The following is a 19317-nucleotide window of genomic DNA, read 5'->3' on the forward strand; positions in this document are numbered from 1 at the left end:
TAGTTACAGGTCAGCAAATGGTCCATTTTGATCTTGTGCCTAGAAGAATGGCATTGTCTTTCTCCATGACGTTGGTGTATCTAATACACCTTCTTGACGTGACTCTGAGATGTGTTCTCTCTCTTTACAACAGACAGTCGAAGGAGTGTTTGGGCGACCTTGTAGACCTGGAGAGGTAATCCCATTTGTTTAGAGAGGCAAGGGGAGCAATTTCTTGGAGCAAAGATCATTTTTTGTTTTATAGGAATCAGGGTGGGCCCAGGCTGTAGTAATAACCACAGAGAATGAGTAGCGAAAAGCATTTGGTATCCATTCATATTTTGAGGGGATGGTGGAGAGGAAGCTTTTCAGTGTAAAGCTTTGCTTTGAGACTATTGAAGCAACTAGTTATCTTCTAGGAGCACATGATATGAAGGAGGTGGAGATGAGCAGCTAGCATTTTTTGAGGACCTACTCTGTTTCTAGAACTCTTATTTGGTGTTTCACTTTTGTATCTCATCTTCATAGCAATCTGTGTGAGGTGATTATTTATCCTCACTTAACAGCATAAATTGCATAAAATTACACAATTAAATAAAGTTGGGATTTGGAACCCGGGTTTCCCCACAGTGTAACAAAATATTTGTATTTTAAAATAGTTGTAACTTTATTTATTTATTTATTTATAATGATTTTTTATTATGTTAGTCACAATACAGTATATCCTTAGTTTTTGGTGTAGTGTTCCATGATTCATTATTTGTGTATAACACCATGTAATACGTGCCCTCCTTAATACCCATCACTGGCCTATCCCAATCCCCCACCCTCCTCCCCTCTGAAGCCCTCAGTTTGTTTCCCAGAGTCCACAGTCTCTCACAGTTCATTCCCCCTTACGTTTACCCCCCCTTCATTCTTCCCTTCCTTCTCCTACCGATCTTCCTATTTCATATGTTCCATAAATGAGTGAAACCATATGATAATTGTCTTTCTCTGCTTGACTTATTTCACTTAGCATTATATCCTCCAGTGCCGTCCATGTTGCAGCAAATGTTGAGAGATCATTCTTTTTGATGGCTGAGTAATATTCCATTGTCTATATGGACCACATCTTCTTAATCCAGTCATCTGTTGAAGGGCATCTCGGCTCCTTCCACGATTTAGCTATTGTGGACATTGCTGCTATGAACATTGGGGTGCATATGGCCCTTCTCTTCACTACGTCTGTATCTTTGGGGTAAATACCCAGTAGTGCAATGGCTGGATCATAGGGTAGCTCAATTTTTAACTTTTTAAAGGACCTCCACACTGTTTTCCAAAGTGGCTGTACCAACTTGCATTCCCACCAACAGTGTAAGAGGGATCCCCTTTCTCCACATCCTCTCCAACATTTGTTGTTTCCTGCCTTGTCAATTTTTGCCATTCTAACTGGTGTAAGGAGACACAACACCACAGTAGAATTTCTCATTTCCTATTTACCATGTGCTTTACTTTCATATTACTACATTGATTTTTAAATAATTTTAAAATTACAAAGCAATAAATGTTCATTATTTAAAATTGAACACACACAAAAACGCAAAGAAGAAAATAGAAATCATCTCTTTACCATTTTATGACAACCACTGTTAGCATTTTGGTGTATATTTGTCCCATGTGTTTCTTATGTGTACTCCCTCAGATCCCACCCCTGTCCCTTTTGACATCTCTAAAGTGTCCCTGTGGATCTCACCTTTCTTCTAGACTGGGGGAGTCTGGTGGCCTCCTTGAATCACTGCCTGCAATTGAGTTTTGCTGTTATGTAGTCCTTAACTCACGTGCAGGGGACTCGGCACAGATTCCTGCTCCCATGAGTCATGGACAGATTAAAAGGATTAGTGATTTATGAAACCCTTGGCTGCTTTTTTCAAAAAGACAATGGACAGCGATGTGACTGGAGGACATTGTTAAGACTGGCCTGGACTGTTTAGTATAAACATTTAAGTTGTTTCTATGTTTTCCTGTTGAAATAATGGTGACATGAAAAATAACATTATAGATAAATCTTTGTTCACATTTTGGTTTTTCTTTAAGTTATTTGAAGAGGAATTGCTAGGACAAAGGATATGTACCTGTTTTAAGGTCTTTGGTGTATATTGCCAAATAGCTATATATACTCCCTGGTGATGAGTTTTTTCAGTAAGCCAAACCTGAGCTGTCTAATCTTTATTTTTATTAGATTTTAATTAATAGTGATTTTATGAATTTGAGATATAAGTAACTAGATCAGATGGAGGATAAGGTGCACCTAGCTTTGAACACAAAATTTTTCAGCTGAAATAAAACAAGCTATAGGATATAGGAATTCATAAAGAACCTTGGAAAGTACTATCATTCTGGACTATAAAAAAAATAATTCCTCACTTGAATTTAGGTACAAGGTCAAAGATACAGACTTTAAAACTATTATTTTCTCATCTCAGATTAGGGAAACCCCAATTTTATCTCCAATTTAATGGGACCCCTAGGCCTAACCTTGTGTCATAATAAGAGAACAGAAGTTCAGCTTGAACAGAAATAGATGGTGTGGTAAACAGAATAGTAGACCCCCAAGGATATCTATGCCTTCATCAAGTGAGGAATTCTATTTTTACAGTTTTGATTACTAATATGACTAGATTATCCAGATTTTCCCAATGAGATCAGATGAGCCCTTTAAAGCAGAGTGTTCTCCCAGCTGGGAGTTGAAGAGAAAGTCTAAGACTCCAAGCCTGAGAAGGATTTGACAAGCCATTGCTAAGTCTGAGATACACAGGGCCACATGCAAAGACTGGAAAGAGGCCTCTGGAGCTAAGGGCAAATGCCAGCTATGGAATATGGGAATCTTAATCCTATAAACATAGCAAACTGAATTTTGCCAACAGCCTGAATGAACTTAGAAGTACATTCTTCCCCAGAGTCTCCAGAGAGGAACACAAACCTGCTGACATCTTCATTTCCATCTTGAGAATTTAGTTGAACCAAGTTGGGCCTGGACACCTGACCCACAGAAACTGTGATATAAGGGTGTTGTTTTAAGCCTCTAAGTTTATAGGAATTGTTTATAGCAGGAATAGGAGACTAATACACTGAGAATGGGAAGAGATGTAATCAGATAATTTCTTTATTACTAGAATAAAGGATCCAAATTCTGTTTATTCATCTGCAAGATTTTAAAGTACTATGAATCAGACTGAAAAATTGACAACCATTGTAAAAAAATATTAGTAGCTAGTAGCAAGTTTACTGATTTTGTTGTCTGCATATGCCTGTAATCTTACCACCTATTATTAATGTTTTCATATATTTCATATTTTGTCTTACGTTTTTTATGCATATTATAATAAATGTAAAAATCTGTGAATTGAGGTTTTTTTTCAGTTAATATTACAGTAATTTTCTAATGTTCTGAAATAATCTTAACAAACATCATTTCTTATACTTCAAAAATATTCCATCATCTGCTTCTGTCATACTTTGGCATTTCCTTGGTAATCTCTGATATTCAGTCTTTTTTCTATGATTACCATATTCCTTGGACTGGACAATTTCAGGTAAATAAATATCTAGGTCAAACCATGAAGGGATTTTCAAATAATAACCGTCTTACATTTAAATTCACATTGAATTATTTTTTTTAAAGCTGAATCTTGAAGGAGGTGATGGTTTTCATTAGCACATTCTATATTGAGCTATCCACTTAATCTTTTCTTGGCTTACAAATAAGGTTTGACTTAACTCTTAATGTGATGGTATAGGTTTTTTTCATAGAATATGAAATTTGAGATTTTGAGAAGTGGTAATGACAGTTTTAGTAAATCTTTGAGTTGCAGTAAGTATTTGTAATATCAGTTTTGGAGATCATAACAGGAATTTTATTTTGCCTTTGTAGTCAGCATTAATGAAAACAGTGTCTATACTAAAGTACAGAGTAAGTTTTTTATTCATTTATTCATTCAACAGATATTTTTTTAATATCTACTGTATGCTAGACACTATATTAGACACTTGGAATATAGTATTGAATAGTCAAGTCTCTGCTTTCATGAAGTCTGGGGGGTGAAGGTGAGGAGGAAAGGGTTACAGGGAGACAATAAATGTCAATATACATTATATTTGGTGGATAAGTGCTTTGAAGAAAAACATAGCAGGATGTGGTGATAGAGAGTGATGAAAAGGGGTCAATTTTAGATATTTAAGAAATATGAAAATATTGGTTGAAACACACAGAGGAATAGAAAGTACTTCAACAATATGAAGAAATAGTAAAGAAAATAGTTTATTATGTGTGATTTTTGTTTGTGATATTCCATGTAAGGATATTTCTTACATGAATTTAAATTCATCCTGTTAATACCTGAAGTTTCTTTATTTGTTTTATAACTAGTTTTGGTTGGAGATGTTAATTTGAAGTATTTTATTGATTCTGCCTTATTTTATTCTGCATCACAATCTTGATTCTCTGTTAAGATATTAATTCCTCGAGGGGCGCCTGGGTGGCTCAGTCTTTAAGCTTCTGCCTTCGGCCCAGGGTGTGATCCCAGGACCCTAGGATCAAGCCCCACATCGGGCTCCCTGCTCCGCTGGGAGCCTGCTTCTTCTTCTCCCACTCCCCCTGCTTGTGTTCCCTCTCTCGCTGGCTGTCTCTCTCTCTGTCAAATAAATAAATAAAATCTTAAAGAAAAAGATATTAATTCCTTGGAATATTGTAGTTAGTCTATAGACAAACAATCCCAGAACCCTGGGATCGAGTTCTGCTTTGGGCTTCTTGCTCAGTGGGAGCCTGCTTCTCCCTCTGCCTGCCACTCCCCCTACTTGTGCTCTCTCTCTCTCTCTCTGACAAACAAATAAATAAAATCTTAAAAAAAAAAAAGGTATATTATTTTATAAGACTAGAGAGATAACAAACCGTTGCTGATGCCTGTATTATCAGCATTTATAATTAAAAATATTCTCAAGTGTATGACTTTATTCAATAATCATTGTTAAATTTTTCTGCATTTAATAGTAACGTTCTTTAAAGAAAATAAGATTTATATAGATAAATGGGAAGTGGTAAGCATGCATTTGACCCTTTGACAATGCGGGTGTTAGAGGTGCCAATTCCCTGTCCAGTTGAAAATCTGTGGTAACTTTTGACTCCCTGGAAACTTAACTACTAATAGCCTGCAGTTGACCAGAAGCCTTACCATAACATAAGTAGCTGATTAACAGTGCATGTGTGTGTGTGTGTGTGTGTTTCACTGGATGAACTTGATATTTATTTTACAGTATGAGTATTTTTTGTTGAAATATAATTAACATATAGCACTATATTAGTTTCAGGTATACAACATAATGATTCAACATATATTGTAGGTATATTATATACTCACAATAAAGTAAGCTATAGAAAAGAAGATGTTATTAAGAAAATCATAAAGGGGGCGCCTGGGTGGCACAGCGGTTAAGCGTCTGCCTTCGGCTCAGGGCGTGATCCCGGCGTTATGGGATCGAGCCCCACATCAGGCTCCTCCGCTATGAGCCTGCTTCTTCCTCTCCCACTCCCCCTGCTTGTGTTCCCTCTCTCTCTGGCTGTCTCTATCTCTGTCCAATAAATAAATAAAATCTTTAAAAAAAAAAAGAAAATCATAAAGAAGAGAAAATACATTGATAGTACTCTATCTATCAAAAAATTCTGTGTAGAAGTAGACCCATACAGTTCAAATCTATGTTGTTCAAGGGTCAACTGTATTTTGTGAAGCAGTAAATAAGTAAGAATTTCAAGTTGTTAAATTTGTTAGACGAGATTATCACAAAAAAATAAAACTGTTTCAAACAAAGGAAATGTTATTTTCAAATGCTCTTTTTCATGCTCTCTCTCCGTCTTTCGGAACATTTTAAGTAATGAGTTATGGATGACTTAGAAAACTTAATTTTAGAAAATATCCAGTTTCCTAGGATCTAGTCAATAGTGTATCTGTATTAAAATTTCTGTTGGGACTTACAGCCTTAAGGAACAAACTCCAAATGATGCTATTAAAACTGTTCACATTTAGTGTTCTTATATTGTAATATTTTTAGAAGTAGTGTAATTTTTATTAAGATAACTTTTTTCCTGAAGATAAAATTTATGTGAAACTTTTAAGATCTGCTTTAAAAAATGATATATAGGGGCGCCTGGGTGGCACAGCGGTTAATCGTCTGCCTTCGGCTCAGGGCGTGATCCCGGCATTACGGGATCGAGCCCCACATCAGGCTCTTCTGCTATGAGCCTGCTTCTTCCTCTCCCACTCCCCCTGCTTGTGTTCCCTCTCTCGCTGGCTGTCTTTCTCTGTCGAATAAATAAATAAAATCTTTAAAAAAAATAAATAAATAAAAAAAATAAAAAATGATATATATTTGAGAATAGGAATTATCCTTTTCCTTTTATTATAGTTCAATGTAAAGCCTGACAATTTTCTGAAGAATGTATTAATACGTTAATAAAGGAGTATTTAGGAAATTTCCAAGTGTTTATTTCCTTTGTTAATGCTTCTTTTTTTTTTCTTTCCCAGTTTACAGATATGACCCAGACCTGTACATGAGTGACTTTGGTTAGTCAAAGTGAACATTCAATAATGAGCGGTGCAGCTTTGGGACTCGAGATTGTTTTTGTCTTTTTTCTGGCATTATTCCTACTTCATCGATATGGAGATTTCAAGAAACAGCATAGACTTGTAATTGTCGGAACACTGCTAGCTTGGTATCTCTGCTTTCTTATCGTCTTCATACTGCCTCTGGATGTTAGTACGGTAAGAGGTGAAACTGAGTTTTGCAATTCAGAAGGCAATGGTAATCATACAGCGTGTTTGCGGTATGTTAGTTCTTAAGACAGCTAAATTATATAAGGTTATACTGAATATTTTGTATTTGAATCTTTCTATAGGAATTTGATCATTAAAAAGCATTGCCAGGAAGGTAATTGGTGGATAGGTTGATACCCTCCAGTATCCCTTAAGTACCTGGTAACCTTTTGGTTTTCATTTTTAAACCATGTGTTCATTGATTTAGACTATATACAACCGGTGCAAGCATGCTGCTGCAAACTCCAGCCCTCCTGAGAATAGCAACATCACAGGATTGTACGCCACTGCTACCCCGGTTCCCAGGTATTTGCTTCCTGTTTGTTTGTTTGTTTGTTTGTTTTTAAAAATAGGGTAGATGAGAAAAATTGCTTTAAAATTGTCAGCTTTTACCATTTGGATTTTATAAAAGTTGATTCTCATTCTCTAATTATCCTCCCCATCCCACTTCTATCCTTTGCTAGTAGACTTTTAATTACTTTGTATTCTATCTAAATTTAAATCTTAAATAAATTCTAAATGTTTGTTGGTACACAAGGCCTTTTAATAGACACTAAGGAGAAACTTGGAGAAGACCTGATTTTTTTAGCCCTGGTTCTGTCTCTTACTAAGAATGTGACTTCCAATGGCTATTTTTCTTCTCAGCCTCTCTCTGGTCTAAAAAATGGGGCATTCATTTTCTCTTTTGCCTGACTCACAAGGTTGTATAAAGGGTAAGGAGATTATTCTGTGTGTAGGGTGTTCCTTTCATATTGTGCATCCTTTGAAATCATTATAGTTGTTTAATTTTTATTTTTACTCCTTTAAAGATTTTATTTTTAAGTAATCTCTATGCCCAACATGGGAGTCGAACTCACAACCCGAAGATGAAGAGTTGCACACTGTACCGACTGAGCCAGCCAGGCGCCCTGAAATCATTTATAGTTTTAAACTGAGAATAAATAAAGTTCGAATTATCGAAAGGTTATGTTAAATTCATATCAAATTTCCAAGTAAAAAACTCTAATAAATGTTGACAGTAGCTTTTACCAATGCTTTAAGTAGTGTCTGAATGCTTCCTTATGCAGCTTTTATTATTGTTTTTAATCTAACCTGAATAAGGGTAAATTTGAAATGTAGATGTTACTGCCCTTTGAAGCATTTTAAAAATTGGATATAGATCAGCAGCAGTTGTGAATTGCTAGAAGCTCCTGGACTAGATGATGTCCTTACAGTCTAGGAAGACTATTAATGAAAGAATCTATGATACACATACCTTCAGAAAATTCAAACAATTATATACAAACGCTGGCATCTCTCTCCATGGGAGCTATGCTATGGTGACTGATTTTTAGGGCTCCAGTTTCAGGAGTTAATCACCTAATGTCTTTCACCTCCCTTTTCCCCCTCTCCCTGGAAAATAAGCAAACCCACAAATGGGTTTTTTTTTTTTCTGTATTTTATTTTATTTTTATTTTTTTTTATAGGGGGTTGTATTTTAAAGGCAGCCAAATCAGAGGTTTAGTTTCATGACTCATTCACTTTTAAAGACTCACATTATCGGTCTGTTAGGTGAATATTATGCCCTCTTTTTACTCAAGAATTAAAAATACACTGAAAGTTGAAAATTTAAATGGCATTCCTCTTCTAGAACAAACTGTTTTGTTTCCTTTCTGTGTGTTTTTTGCATTTGATAGTCAGCTTTGAATTATAAGTTTTCTATGAAATTATAGAAGTTAGAGTCAGTAATTTAATATCTGAATGTAAATGAACTTTGCCATGCACAAATTAATTGTATAATTTAAGTAGTTGTCATTTATTAATTGGCTATAAATTGTTATTAAACAGCCAACATCCATGTTTCAAGCCATGGAGTTACATTCCTGATGGAATCATGCCAATTTTCTGGAGGGTAGTATATTGGACATCACAGTTTTTAACATGGTAAGTGGCAGTGAAGGATAAAACAATTTTTTTTTTAATTTTGGCTAAAGTGAAAAAAAAAAGATTATGCTTTCTTCATGAACCTTCATGTTTTAGAATTTATTCAAGTGTTACTTGTTTTTTTCTTAAATCTGTATATTCTGTTTTCTGCTCATTCCGTTTTCTCCCATCTTAAAAGAAATGAAAAGAAAAAGAACAGAAACAAATGAGAAACAGAAAACAGAAACAAAAATTTTTTCCTGTCACCATTCCCCTCCAGTTACTACCTTCTCTCTTGACCTTCCTCAGTTCAGTCTTCTTCCAGTCCCAGTTTTACATGAAACTGCTCTTGCTAAGGTCACCATTGTCTCCTGATTTTCTTTCTCTCTGCTTAGCTCAACCTNTCCTTCACGGGTTCTATTTCTGTGGCCATTTCCTAAATGTTGGTGTTTCCCAGGGTCCCGTCTTTGGTCATCTTGTACCTGGTCCTCCCTATATAGCTGGAATTGTAGCTGTAATAACTATGTATTCCACATGTTTCTGCCCACTATAGCTTTGTCTGTCTGTCTGTCTGTTTGTTTGTTTAAGAGAGGGGGTGGTGGGAGAAGCAGAGGCAGAGGGAGAGAACCTTAAGAAGGCTCCATTCCCAGCGTGGAATGGAGCTCGTTCTCATGACTCTGAGATCATGACTTGAGCCAAAGTCAAGAGTCAGAGGCTTAACCAACTAAGCCACCCAGGCACCTTGAAGCTTTGTTGGTTTTTTCTCCTGTGCTCCAAACACGTTATTCACTACGTACTGAGCATTTTAGGAACTCTGCAGGGGACTAAGCTCTAAAACTGAAGCTAGTGAACATCGCAAGAGAAAAATCACACAGCAGAGTAGAGTAGCCCCTCTGTAAATTCACGTTCATTGAATTTGCCTGGGCTCTCAGAATTGCCACACTTTCCTCCCTTGTGTCTCTAGTCTGCTTGCTCTTCATTCTCCACAGCAAGACTTCACACCTCAAACCTCTACTGTTCTCTTTGTGGCTCTTTCTCTCTCTTTTACGTCCTAGAATCAGTCACCTTCTACCCTTGCAGAGGACTTTACTTTCTACTTCACAGTGAAAATAGAAGTCATCAGATGGCTGCTCTTTCAGCTTCTCAGCAGCACACCTATCAACCCATCCTTTTCCCTCCCTCTCAAAGAATGAGCCACTCTCAGTGACTTCGGAGTGAAGTCCCTCTTCCTGAAATACAGATCTATCTCCTTCAGCTCTTGTTACCTATACTTGCAGCTTCCAGTTTCAACAAAGCACAAACAATTCTCTCATCCTTTTAAAAAAAGAAAGAAAAAACCCAAAACATCTCTCAAATGCCACCCTTTCCAACTTCCTGGCTTCTAACCTCATTGATCTACTCATCACAGCCTCACTTTCGGAGGGAGACTTTTTAATTGAAGTATAAATGGTACAGAAAGTGACAAATTGTGCTTAGTTTGACTTTTTTCAAAGTGAATACACCTGGATAACCAGCACTCAGATGATATTACAGAACCTTAACAATGTTTATGCTACGTCTAGAAGCTTCCCACATACCCCTCTCCCAGTCATATCCTCCCGAAGGTAGCCATGATTCTGACATCCATTCCTATAGATTTGTTTTGCCATTTTTGAACTTTGTAAACATGAGTTATTGGTATGTATTTTTCTGCATCTCTTTTTTGGCTCACAAATTTGGAAGATTCATCTATGTTGTATTGTGTATATCAGTATTCTTTTCTTATTCATTTCTGGAAAAATCTTCCATGATATGAATATGCCACTGTTTATCATACCCAGCCAAACTTCCCAAATGAATCATCTACATGTATTGTCTTCATTTACTCAGCTCTTTCCTCAACCCACTGAACCCTGTTTTCTAGCCCCACTTCTCCACTCACACACAAGTCTTCATTGACTTGACTTCTTGGCAGCATTTGATTATTGTTTTCTCTCTCCACTTTGAAACACTTCCTTCTCCTGTTTTCTCCTCCATATGCTCCTTGGTTTTCTCCCATCCCTCTCTGCTGTTCTGTCTCTGTCTCCTTCACTGGCTCCTCCTCCTCCTGTTTCTCTCCGTCTCCTTTAAAAGATAATCTTTCTCAGAGCTCAGGCTCAGCTCTTTCCTTCTTCTACGTAGTCACCCTTCTAAATCTCATCTACCGGTGTCACGTCAGTACCACTGATGTGGTGAGGACTCCTGAATCTATCTGTGTTTCTACCCCTCTGTCCTGAATTCTGGAGCTGGATAGCCAACTACTTCCTGTGTAGCTCCTTTGAGATGTGTCATAAGTACTTCAAATCAGTGTATTCACAGTCTTCTCCCCTCCTGCTTCTTACCACTTCGTCACCCCTTACCCTCTCCCACATAGTCCCAGTTTTGTTCCCTTTCAGTCCGTTCTTCCNGCTGAAGCCTTATCGGTCTTTAGAAGACTTATATTTGATCATGTCTCCTGTAAAGAAAAAGGTTTCTCGTTGTCTGAATGCAGTCCAAAGTCTTCATAAAATCTTTAAAGACTTTTTTTTTTTAGATTCATCATGAGTCCCTCACACTGTTTACTCTCTGCTGGTCATTGTGGCCTCCTTTGCTCCCAGAAATGTGCTTTGCTCTCTCCAAAATTTAATATTACAAAAATACTCAGTCATGTATTAGAGTTCATTCAGTATTAATAATTACTCAAAATCATATTTATTTGTGGAAAGAACTACACATTAAAATTGAGATTCACCTAATTTGGTATTTTGAGATTAAACAGACATATCAGTTGTTTCTTTAACCATATTTTTTCCAACCATCTAGGATTCTGTTACCCTTTATGCAGTCATATGCAAGATCAGGAGGGTTTTCCATCACTGGAAAGATCAAAACTGCACTGATTGAGAATGCAATCTATTATGGCACCTATTTGCTGATTTTTGGAGCATTTTTAATTTATGTAGCTGTAAACCCACATTTGCACTTAGAATGGTAAGAAAAGTTTTCTTAACATTGTTTCTGTGTGTATTTGCATTTTTTAAAATTTATTTTTATCTCACATATGCAGATAAACAGACATTTCTTTGAGAAACATATCAAGTTATATGTTTTCTAGATTCCCCAAAAAGAAATCTAAATAATCCCTATTAGTAAGAAGAAAACATGGAATAATATATTTAAATATAGTTATTAGATGAAGGACTAATGCTTTGTCTAATAGCTCCATGTTAGGAGTATTAACCTTTATGATTTTTTTTAAGTTTTTATTTAAGTTCCAGTTAGTTAACATACAGTGTACTGTTAGTTTCAGGTGTACAATTTTGTATATGACAAAATAACTAGTTTTCTTTTTCATTGGAACTTGTGAATATTTTTTTAAAGACATATTTATTTATTTTAGAGAGAGAGTGTGCAGGTGCACACACACAATTGAGAGGGAGGTGGGCCGAGGGAGAGGGAAAGACGGAAGCTAACTCCACGGCGAGCTGGAGCTCCATGTGGGGCTCGATCTCACAACCCTGAGATCATGACCTGAGCAGAAACTGAGAGTCGGACGTTAACCGCCTTAGCCACCCAGGCGACCCAGAACTTGTGAATATTTTTTCTTTTGTTCTGACTATGGCTTGAGGGTGTGTTTCTCTCTGATGTTACATTCTGACATTATAATAAAATTGAAACCTATATTATACTTGTGACCTACATAATATATGTGAAGAGATGGATCTCAGAAATTTAGAAATATAGCAGTAAAGATAATGCTCACTGTTGCATTCCTGGGATTTGTGTAAGTGTGCCTCAATGTAAGTTAAAAATTTTTTAGGCTTTAAAATTTTTTCAGGCTTCTCTTGGTTAATACTGAGTAAGCCCCTAATGAAAAAATATTTTTTCTTTGGACAAAATACATATATTTTTTGCCAGGAATTATCCTAGATTCTAATTTTATTTTATTTATTTATTTTAAATAATTTTTTATTATGTTATGTTATGTTAGTCACCATACAGTACATCCTTAGTTTTTGATGTTGTTCCATGTTTCACTACTTGCGTATAACACCCAGTGCACCATGCAATACGTGCCCTCCTTACTACCCATCACCAGCCTATCCCATTCCCCCACCCCCCTCCGCCTCTGAAGCCCTCAGTTTGTTTCCCAGAGTCCATAGTCTCTCATGGTTCATTCCCCTCTAAAATTAACTATAATAGAAGCAGTGTTTCCTGTGTTAAAGTCTATTTCTGCAGTCACGCTCTAACTTCCTCTTAAAACACGCAGATTATCTGCTGTTCCTAAAAGAGTAGCTGAGGCTTGGAAGATAGAAGTTTTCTCATATAAAATCCTAGCCATCCTTTAGAGCCGTTTTCTGAAAAACCATTTAATACTAGTTTTATTTTACATTTCTGCTGGAAAAATTTATCTATCACAGCTATCTGCTTGTGTTTCCTCTTTCTCAGGAACCAGCTTCAGACAATTGGGATAGCTGCTGCAAACACGTGGGGCCTGTTCCTTCTCGTGTTGTTGCTGGGGTATGGTTTGGTAGAAATTCCTCGGTCATACTGGAATGGAGCAAAAAGAGGTTATCTGCTTATGAAAACGTATTTTAAGGCAGCCAAACTGATGACAGAGAAAGCGGATGCAGAAGAGACTTTAGAAGATGTCATGGAGGTAAGCAAGTTTAAACCTTACAGTCAGTCATGGTTGGTTTGTTGCTGCTGTCGTTAGCACATTGATGGGCTGTACCCTGAACGTTTGGTGACGTGCAGTCCTTCAGAATGTCCCGTCCATTAGCATGACTTCTTATTGGCAGTTCAGTTTCATGAGATGTCCCCTGCACCTTCCAACCACCAAAGATTCAGTGTGAATATGTTCAACAGTGCAGGGTTATGCTTGTCATCTTGGGATAACTTTGAATAGCTCCCCTCTTTTACTCTTAAAAAGTCTCCCAGATTAGATGATTAATTAATGGTTATGCTGACATGCCTTCCCTGGTCCTTTAGACTCTTAGACATTCAGCACCCATTTTTTAAGTGAATGAGTAAATGAACAAAAGAGTATATGTTATGACTGAAAAATCTGTTGTTGGCTTTTTTGCATTCATTCCCTACAAAATGTAAGAATGGTAGCAGAAGACGCTGATTCAAGATGTAGGAGTGAATCTACAAATAGTATTCTTTTACATTTCCTCAGGCATCTGATGGCTGTTATTATGTTTTTCAGAAGAAATAATTTATGTTTGATAATTTTTATATTTATATCTGATATGTTTATATTTGAAAATTTGAATTTTTTGAAAAAATATGAAAATTTATGTTTGGTAATAAAATAATTTTATTTTATTTTACTTTTTAAATTTATTCACGAGAGACAGAGAGAGGGAGAGAGGCAGAAGCAGAGGGAGAAGCAGGTTCCCTGCGGGTCTTTGTCCCAGGACCCTGGGATCATGACCTGAGCCGAAGGCAAACACTTAACTAATTGAGTCACCAGGTGCCTGAAAATAATTTTAAAAAGATAATTTAAATTTGATAGTGTCCCTCTTAAAAGTCGGTACTAAATTCAGTTGTTTCAGATTTGTGGAATGTGGGTTACACCAGTTACTCAATATTCCTTCAAGAAATATAAATCCACCTAATTATGGCAAGACCTGGTTTTGGCTGGGAGGAGTCATCAGTGACTGAAGAAAGATGGATTTTGTTGTTGTTGTTTGTTAAGTAAGACCCTCTACTGAGTAATAGGATGTGGAAAATTAGGACCAGCATTGGTGCTTTCTTTGTTATTTTAACACAGGTATAAGGTTTTTAGATAAGAGAAAATTTTCTGTGTTAATTAGAAGCCACTCTCTTTATTGAATATATTTGGCATATTACATTGTATAAAGTGCACAAAGTGTTAATTTGATACATTTATATATTGTGAGAAACCCCTCTTTCTGTAATGAATGATTTGAAAATAGCAGCAGGTCCACGTAGATAGCAGAACTCCTGCCCTTCCTCCCCCCATCAAACAACGTGGTTTGTCAGGTATGAATTTCTTTGCCTATATATTTCAAGGGAATTTGGGATCTTTTATGTTTTTCTGAATATCTAAACATTTGTAAACTTGAGAAAATGTTTTCATCACTTAATAAATACTTGTCTTCTTGACGTGTTAAGTGTATGCAGAACTGGCCATTAGGATACTAACTGTCTGGAGTGGAAAATTAGACAGTATGTGGCCAATGTGCTGTGAATGATACGAAGGCAATGCTGTAGTGTAGAGAAGTTTCACTTCTGAATAGTGATCAGAGGAGGAAGTAAAATATGATCTGGGTCTTGAAGGATGGGTAGAATTTTCATAGCTGACAGCATCCTGGTCAGGTATCAGGTTTTAAAATCAAATTAATTGAGCATAAGGTTGATGTGGGAAAGCTAAAAGCTTGTAAGGTTTGAGAGATAGATTATAGCCGAAAGAGCAGGGCCATGATGTCAGACTGAAAAGTCCAGACTATCTTTTGAAAGCAGTGAGGAAGAGACCTCATCTGATATGTGGTTCTGGATGATCTCTCTGATGCGTGTGCAAAATAAGGCATGGAACAAGAATATGAATAGTTTGAGAAAAAACGTTCCAGATACACTGGTTTTGATTACCTCTTTTACCATCACAAAGTTCAACCACCTTTTTTTGGTGATTATTAACTATATTTTTCAGCTATCCATAAAAATCTCCCAAATGCAGTTTTGTAAAAACCAGGTTAGCGTTTTATATGTTTTTCTCTGAAGCGAGTATATACATCTGTGTCTGTTACTTTTCTTTGAAGCATTAATAAACTTCAAAGCTGTGTCACACCATTCAAAAGGTATTTGCTCGAGGCCTAAGAGATCACCTGTACCTTTTGTCATTTTTTGAGGTGGAGAATTTGGGGGGAGGGCGAAACAACTACTTATTTCCACTGAAAATCGCCTATTAGCCTGACTTCAAAGATGTCTGCCCTGCCTAGTGATTAGGCATAGTAATGTCAGTGCTTGAAGTTATGCTATTTTATGTGGAGATAATACGCAATATTTCAAATACTTTTCACACTTTATAAAAGTTATGAATTTTCCAAGGAACCTTAAATTTATAACAGATACAGTAAATATCAATAGTTACCTGTTTCAGTACTTATTTTTGTGTAATATGGCTCAAGAATTTAAAGGAAAAATACAGTATTTTTATGTATAATAAATAACCAGACTGTACGGTTCATATTCAAAGTTGTGCTAACAAGTCAACAAGACTTGAGGTAATTTAGTAATAGAAAACTGTAATGCAGTGTTGATGCGAGCATCTTTTAAAAACCCGGGTCTTATCCTGTCACTCCCATATTTAGGCCTCACTCACTGACCTCAGATAAACTGTCACTAAGGCCATCTAGAGGGCTTGGCTTTTCTTCGGCTGGTCAAGTGCTGCTCAGGCGCGCACTCTCCTTTTTCCCCGTGGTCACACTGTACTTCTTTCAGTTCCTTGAAACTCCTTGTGCACTTCTGCATAGAGGCCTTCGGACAGGCTGCCCCGCTGTTTGGGATATTCTTGCCCCCTCTTTTGGTCGGCTGACCTTACCCCTCCTCATGCTTTTTATCTCAGCTTAAGTCATCAGTTTATCAGAAGGCCTCCCACGCTAGATTACACAGCACTTTCCATAACATTTCTTTTTGAATAATGTACATTGTCCTCATTAAGCTAAGCTCCTGACAGGAGCAATGTCTACGGGTACAGATTATTCATAAGGTCTATGTATTTTAAATTTTGATGAGTATTGCTAATTTACCTTTCAGAGAGGTTATATAATTTTGCCAGAAAACTGTTCTTATTTTTAAAATTTGTAATTTTTTTAGTGAGCTTGACTATCTTTCCAGACATTTATTGACCAATAGTATTTCTTATGTGTCTTCCCAATTTTTGCTTGATTTATAAGCACTCTCCGTATATTAAAGGAAGTGATTATTTTGTCATATAAGTTTTTTTTTTCCATAATTTTGTCTATATGCCAGATGGTTTCCCTGCCTCCAGTTTTGTATCCCTTAGGGCCATTCTCTCCTCTATAATCAGAATGTTCTTTTTAATACCCTGGTCAGTTCTCTTGCCTCCCAGCCCTTGAACATGCCATTTCTTTTGCCTAGAACAGTGGTTCCAACTTTTAAAAGATTTCATTAGTATTATAGAATATCGTTCTTCTTTGGGAACTACTGGTTCTGAAGATTCCCCTCCCTGACCCTTTTATACCTTTCATAATCACTAAAATTGCTTATTACCTCACCACTAGCCCTCAATCTTTAAAGGCCTGTAACATCATGTCTTCCTACCACTCCCTCCAGCATAGGTTGTGTGACTTTACACCTAGCACAGTGCTGGCATCTAGTGTGCTCTTAATAAACAAATGTGGAACGAATCAGTGGCTGTGACTGCTATAGAGGACTTACTCATTGGAAAGGAGCGGGTGCTTTGTGACGTTTGTTGCCTGTTGCTTCCTCTGGTTTCTTCACTGTATTTTAGCTAATGAGATAATTGAGCTTCCTGGGCCAGGGGGAGGAGCACAGCATCACAGTTTGTCTGATCCTTCGTGACCTTTTTATAATGCGTACTCATCTTTGTGTACCAAGTAAGCAAATAATAAGGGAGTAAATCTTAGAAAGTAGTAAAAAACCCGAGGGTGGAGGTATTGCTATTCTAGAACTATGTATTTTTAACTTATGTTCTTAAGAACTTTTATTCAGGGAATGGAGCTTCATGTATATGCTGAGTAGTTTGGGTTGAAATTAAACTTGTGAGAACATATATAGTATCTAGAACAGTCTCATTTGAAACGTATGATGTATAGAAACGGAAATACTTTTATTCCTCTTACTGTTTTTATAGGAGGTTCGTAAAGTGAATGAAAGCATCAAGTATAACCACCCATTGAGAAAATGTGTTGATACAATACTTAAAAAGGTAATTAATCATATTCTCCTCATCTTTTTTCTTTTGACATATATATTTATAGAATAGAATATTATAATAAAAGTGTGAGAACAGCCTATGACTGAGTTCTTCCCATCTCCTTTCCATTTTCGTGGAAATGTTAACCATAAACCAGTAGTAATCTGCACATAGAATTTGTCCAGTTATTATTACAAGTTTGACATTTAATTACTGGCAGTATTTTTCATTGAAATGTGGATATAGAGGTTATGTTAAATAATGTATAACAATCGCTATGACGCAGCGATGGAGATGGACCTTCACAGTATCGAAGTGTCACTGAATGTGGTCACTACAGGCATCTCTCCTTAATAAACTAGGGCCTCAGTAATCTCTTTTCACTCACTTCTTACATGTCAGTTTACGATAAATGAAGTACATCGTAAAACGAATGACCCTATGAGATATTTAACACAGATATTTAACGAGAAGCCATGCAGTTAAGGTTTTGCTGCACTGGGATTGAATTAGGGGTATTCATATACTTCCAAAATATGAGCTGCTCAGTCGTTGTCTTTGCAACCACAGAACCGCTGAACTATTTCTTTCCCTCTATTTTAAATCTGTTATACTGATTATTAGCTAGTGTTCCCTCCAGCTAAGATGATGGTCATGAGAATCAATTCTCTAATCATTTCTCTTGCATTGCTACCTTTTGAGACCTAGTCAGGGAGGTTAAGTAACTTGCCCAAGTTCAGGTAAGTAATGAATAACTAATAGGGCAGATGACTCCAAATCATGTATGTGCTTGTTTTTCTGTACCATGCCTTTTAAAAATTCAACATCTTGGATTTGTTGTGATTTTTCTACACTTTTAGCTAGGAAAATAATTGACAGTTTCATCAGATGCCTGTATAGCCTAATCCTCTCAAATACTAGTCGCTTCATGTAGGTTAGCTCCCTTACCCTACCACAGCCAGTATATCTGATCCTAAAGGTTAATATTTATAGGGGTAAGAAGATACTCAATACATCTAAAACATTTTGAAGAAAAGGTCAGCAACTAAAAATCCAGCTGTTTAGAGATGCCAATAAAGGAAGAAGATGTTTTTGAGAAAATTAGATATGCCCAAGAATGGAAGCTTTTGTAATAAAAATAAAATTTTAATTTTTTTGCAAATGAGATTAAAAAAAAATCTGCTTGTCCCTTTTAGTGCCCTACAGAGTATCAGGAAAAAATGGGTAGGAACATGGATGATTATGAAGATTTTGATGAAAAGCATAATACCTACCCAAGTGAAAAGAGTCTGGTAAAACTACATAAGCAGGTAACTTTATTAATAATAGCTTTTTTACTTACTGTTGATTTTAGTTAGATTTATAATTACTGCCCACAAAAAGGGAATTTGGAGTGAATGTGTATTTGAAACTTTCTTTGATCCTGTGCATTATTCTTTGAAGTATTTTAACTGCGTGTCTCTCAACAGGGGTACTCTTGGTATTTGGGGAGGGAGAATTATTCACAGAGCCGAATTGTTGCATATAGCATAGAATATTAACATCCTTAGCCCAACCCAGCAGATGCCACTAACACTTCCCCATCATGTGATAACCAAAACATGCTATCTAGCAGGAATATGAAACACTGTTGGATCAGAACACTGACAGATCTACCTTCCGTTCTCT

At 36.5% G+C, this 19317-nt stretch overlaps 1 protein-coding gene across 4 annotated transcripts in view; it reads left to right on the top strand.

Annotated features, from left to right (window-relative positions):
- LMBRD2 (LMBR1 domain containing 2) overlaps positions 1-19317 on the top strand; it is a 46300-nt gene that overhangs the window by 4516 nt on the left and 22467 nt on the right. For all 4 annotated transcript variants that reach the window (XM_008692637.2, XM_008692639.2, XM_008692638.2 and 1 more), the window contains exons 2-8: positions 6534-6770; positions 7030-7127; positions 8649-8744; positions 11544-11711; positions 13170-13380; positions 17587-17661; positions 18846-18959. In XM_008692637.2, the coding sequence (XP_008690859.1) occupies positions 6597-6770; positions 7030-7127; positions 8649-8744; positions 11544-11711; positions 13170-13380; positions 17587-17661; positions 18846-18959 (936 nt within the window). In that variant the 5' untranslated portion in view covers positions 6534-6596. The remainder of the gene's footprint in view (positions 1-6533; positions 6771-7029; positions 7128-8648; positions 8745-11543; positions 11712-13169; positions 13381-17586; positions 17662-18845; positions 18960-19317) is intronic.

This window comes from Ursus maritimus, unplaced genomic scaffold, assembly GCF_017311325.1.
Source record: "Ursus maritimus isolate PB19 unplaced genomic scaffold, ASM1731132v1 scaffold_15, whole genome shotgun sequence".
Taxonomy (NCBI): domain Eukaryota; kingdom Metazoa; phylum Chordata; class Mammalia; order Carnivora; family Ursidae; genus Ursus; species Ursus maritimus.